Source organism: Arachis hypogaea, chromosome 12, assembly GCF_003086295.3.
Source record: "Arachis hypogaea cultivar Tifrunner chromosome 12, arahy.Tifrunner.gnm2.J5K5, whole genome shotgun sequence".
NCBI classification, from domain to species: Eukaryota; Viridiplantae; Streptophyta; class Magnoliopsida; order Fabales; family Fabaceae; genus Arachis; species Arachis hypogaea.
Window position 1 is genome coordinate 14,445,574 of NC_092047.1, and position 3,545 is coordinate 14,449,118.

At 39.2% G+C, this 3,545-nt stretch overlaps 1 protein-coding gene across 1 annotated transcript; it reads left to right on the forward strand.

Moving 5' to 3' along the window:
- Positions 1-219: 219 nt before the first annotated feature.
- On the forward strand, positions 220-3,083 carry LOC112726952 (uncharacterized). The gene is made up of 3 exons (XM_025776530.3): positions 220-1,982; positions 2,100-2,292; positions 2,380-3,083. The coding sequence occupies exons 1-3, from the start codon at positions 1,560-1,562 to the stop codon at positions 2,853-2,855; spliced, it is 1,092 nt and encodes a 363-aa protein (XP_025632315.1). The 5' UTR covers positions 220-1,559; the 3' UTR covers positions 2,856-3,083.
- The last annotated feature ends 462 nt before the right edge of the window (positions 3,084-3,545 follow it).

Here is a 3,545-nt window from a genome sequence, read left to right on the forward strand (position 1 = left end):
AAAATTAAATCCAGATATTTTGATTTTAATATAATATATTTATTACCTTAGCTAAAATCAAATTTATCATTATTATTTATATTTAATTTATAGAAAAGTAATTAATTAATACATTAAAACCTATTAGTATACTAATTATAAATAATTACATTTCAATTTACGTTATTTATAATGTAACATTTTATTTCATTTCATCACAGTATAATTACGACCTTAACTAAATTAAAGATAAACAAATAAAATGTTGGCTCTTCACTAGGAGGTTGCTTTTTCAAGTCAAGTCCACATATCTTACCGAACTTTTCCACAATACGAATTTTATTTTCTTTTAACCAAAAATAGATTCATAAACACGAAAATTGACATTAGACCAACTCCTAAAGAAAAGTGTTTAGTAAAAAGGGGCATTTTAGTAAATCCAGTAAACGGTCTCTAACCACCGTCTTTACTTTCGGGGTTTAGTTCCACTTCACACTCATTTTTGCCATTAAACTATACAGTGCATGACGCCTGCACAGCCATTTGGCTACACAGTAAAGATGGACACAAGGGTATTATCGTCAATATACAGTCACGCGCTTCAACACCCTCACCCACACACCACACAAACCCAGAAAGGGTTTTTCAACTTTCCATATCTTGCCCATGCCACCATCGTGACCCTGTTCCGTATAAGCGTCCGCATCAAATCACGAGAGAAGAAGGCCTTCGCAAAAATTGGAAAAAGAAACGAGGGTAATTTAGGTAATTCATCTCCCCAACGGCATTAACGTGGCACCTTGAGCCTATATCACGAAACAAAATCCAGTTCAACCCTTGACACGTAACGCGCTTCAAAGAGACAGTTCCCGAGACTCGCCACAATGAACTGACACATGGAGGTTTTGCCACGTCACCACGCTCTCTTCTTCTTTAGCCCTTAAATACTCCAGGGTTTCTTAACCTTCTTCGTTATCCTCTTCTTTGCTACCTTCTGCACCCAAGCCATTGTCATTTTACGAAATTGAAAAACGGAAAGCCTCTTAGCCGGCGAAAAATTCGCCGGAAAATTAAACCGGCGCCGGTAAATATGGATGTTTCGGCCATTAAGAACGATCTCGGGATCCGATTGACGTTGCTATGCCGTCGCTTATTTGTGAATTCAGATCGTACCTGGTGGTAGAAACTAAAAACCCTAACGAGAACCTACTTAATCACATAGCTGAGTTTTTTATTTTTTCATATGATGACTGTGTAACAATATATTATTCATAGGAGGAAGAGAAAAGAGAATAGAAAATTACGAGACTCGCGATAGTTTTAGCCAGTCTCAAGTTTTGGCAGAATTTTACTGGTTTTACATTTTTCACTTTTTTTTTTTTTGTGTAATTTCTTTCTCGGTCGATGGTTTTTTCGGTTCCTTCGTCCTCTAATTTTGAAATCGAAGGCGAAGAATCGAGAGAAGTGGTTTTTGCCGAGGTTCAGAAGCGTAATTGGCTGACAGAGTTTCTTTCTGTGCTCTGAATTCAAAATCAAAATTAAGCTAGAAGAGACAGAGACTGAGAATTTTTTTGTTTCCGATGAAAATTCAGCCAGTCAATTCTCCGGTACCGGTGGAGGGAGACACTAGTATTAACTTTGTTGCGAAGCCGATAGTTAAGTCGAGGTTCAAGCGCCTCTTCGAGAGGAATTTCGCTGGCGTTCTTAGAAATTCAGCCGCGGAGAAGATCGGCGGTGGACGATGTGGCGGTGGCGGTGAGGAAGTGCAATCGTCCGGTAGGGACGGTTTCAACGGCTCCAACGATTTTGAACCGAGCTCGGCGTGTCTGGCGAAAATGGTGCAGAGTTTCATCGAAGGTAATAATCTCGAGAAGCACTCCTCCGCTTCCGGTAGGTGCGGGCGTAACCGCTCTAACTGCTTCAACAGCATCTGCGACGATAGCTCCGACGACGAATCAGATGACTCCAACTGTTCTCCAGGCGAAGTCTCCGAAATCCTCAAGGTAAATAAAAATATAAACAATTCCATTTGAAAAATTGAAACCATGTTAGACTTGTTTAAAAATAGAAAAACGAAACAAATTTTATTTATTTATTTTGGTTTATCTGGCTTCGGATAGGGTTTGTCCACTTCGGCGAGCGTTAGCGAGAGAAACCTGCTGGCTGAAACGGCGAAGATCGTGGAGAAGAACAAGATCTGCAAAAGCAAAGACGGTTCGTGCAGAAAGATCGTCACTGAAGATTTGATCAATCTCGGATACGATGCCTCCATTTGCAAATCTCGCTGGGAGAAATTCTCATCTTACCCCGCTGGTAATTAATTTTACTGATTTGTTTCGCATCGAAGTTAAATTCAGATGAAAAAATGTTTCTGAATTCTGATGTTACTAAATTTTACAGGGGAGTACGAATATATAGATGTGATGATTGGGAAAGAGCGGTTGATAGTTGACGTTGATTTTAGGTCGGAATTCGAGATCGCTCGATCAACAAAAGCTTACAAGGCGATTCTCCAGAACCTTCCGTACATATTCGTCGGAAAGTGCGAGCGGCTCCAGAGGATCGTGGCGGTGGTTTCGGAGGCGGCGAAGCAGAGTCTGAAGAAGAAGGGGATGCACCTTCCACCGTGGCGGAGGGTAGAATACGTGAGAGCCAAGTGGCTCTCCCCTTACACTCGAATCACTGGTTCCGTTTCCAAAGAGGAGGGAAATTCTGCTCTGGATTCTGGTGCTGAGGGTGAAGAAAAGGAGGAGGAGGAGGAGGAGGAGGTGGTTGAGATTCAGTTGAAGCCGCCACCGCTGGAGATGAAGACCAAGGGTTCAACCTCACTTTCTGGTTTAGCAGCGGTTTTTCATGATGATGATGATAAGACATGATGAAATTTTTGACATTTTTTTGAGTGTTCAATTTGTTAATTTGAGGATTTAAGAACTCCTTATAAATATGTAATTGTAAGTTGTAACAGCTCTCTGTGACTCTCCTATCCCCTGATTTTTTAGTACGGGATGGATCTTATCAAGTGATATGAATATATAACAAATAAACTGAGGTATTGTAGTTTGAACATATGATGGATTATATCAAATAAATAAGTTGATACTAAATTTTAGTCTTTGCTTCGTTTCAATTTTGATTAGTAATGTGATATCTCTATGGTTCTAGTTATGGGTCATTTACTATTTTTTAATTCATGTTTGCTTTGGAGCTTTGGTACTTGCTCTTCTCTTCAAGAAGAAATGATTGTGGTTTGTGGATGTGAAGAAATCTTATGGTGCATTATTTAGGTCATAGATTAGGTGGGGATAGAGGAGAAAATAATTGGTCAATTATATGATTCAAAATTTTACCTGTATCATATGCCTTGAATGCATTATTTGGATAACTGAACTGCATCAAAATCGCTTGGATCATTCAACTATTCGTTTGCAATTATAATCATTCAACTGTGTCTCCCAAAATATAAAATTATTACGCATTAATATTATAACGGAGGAAATAATTACTCAAAATAATTACTCATTTGATTTAGGGGTGAGCACGGGTAGCGGAAATCGATTATCCGTCTA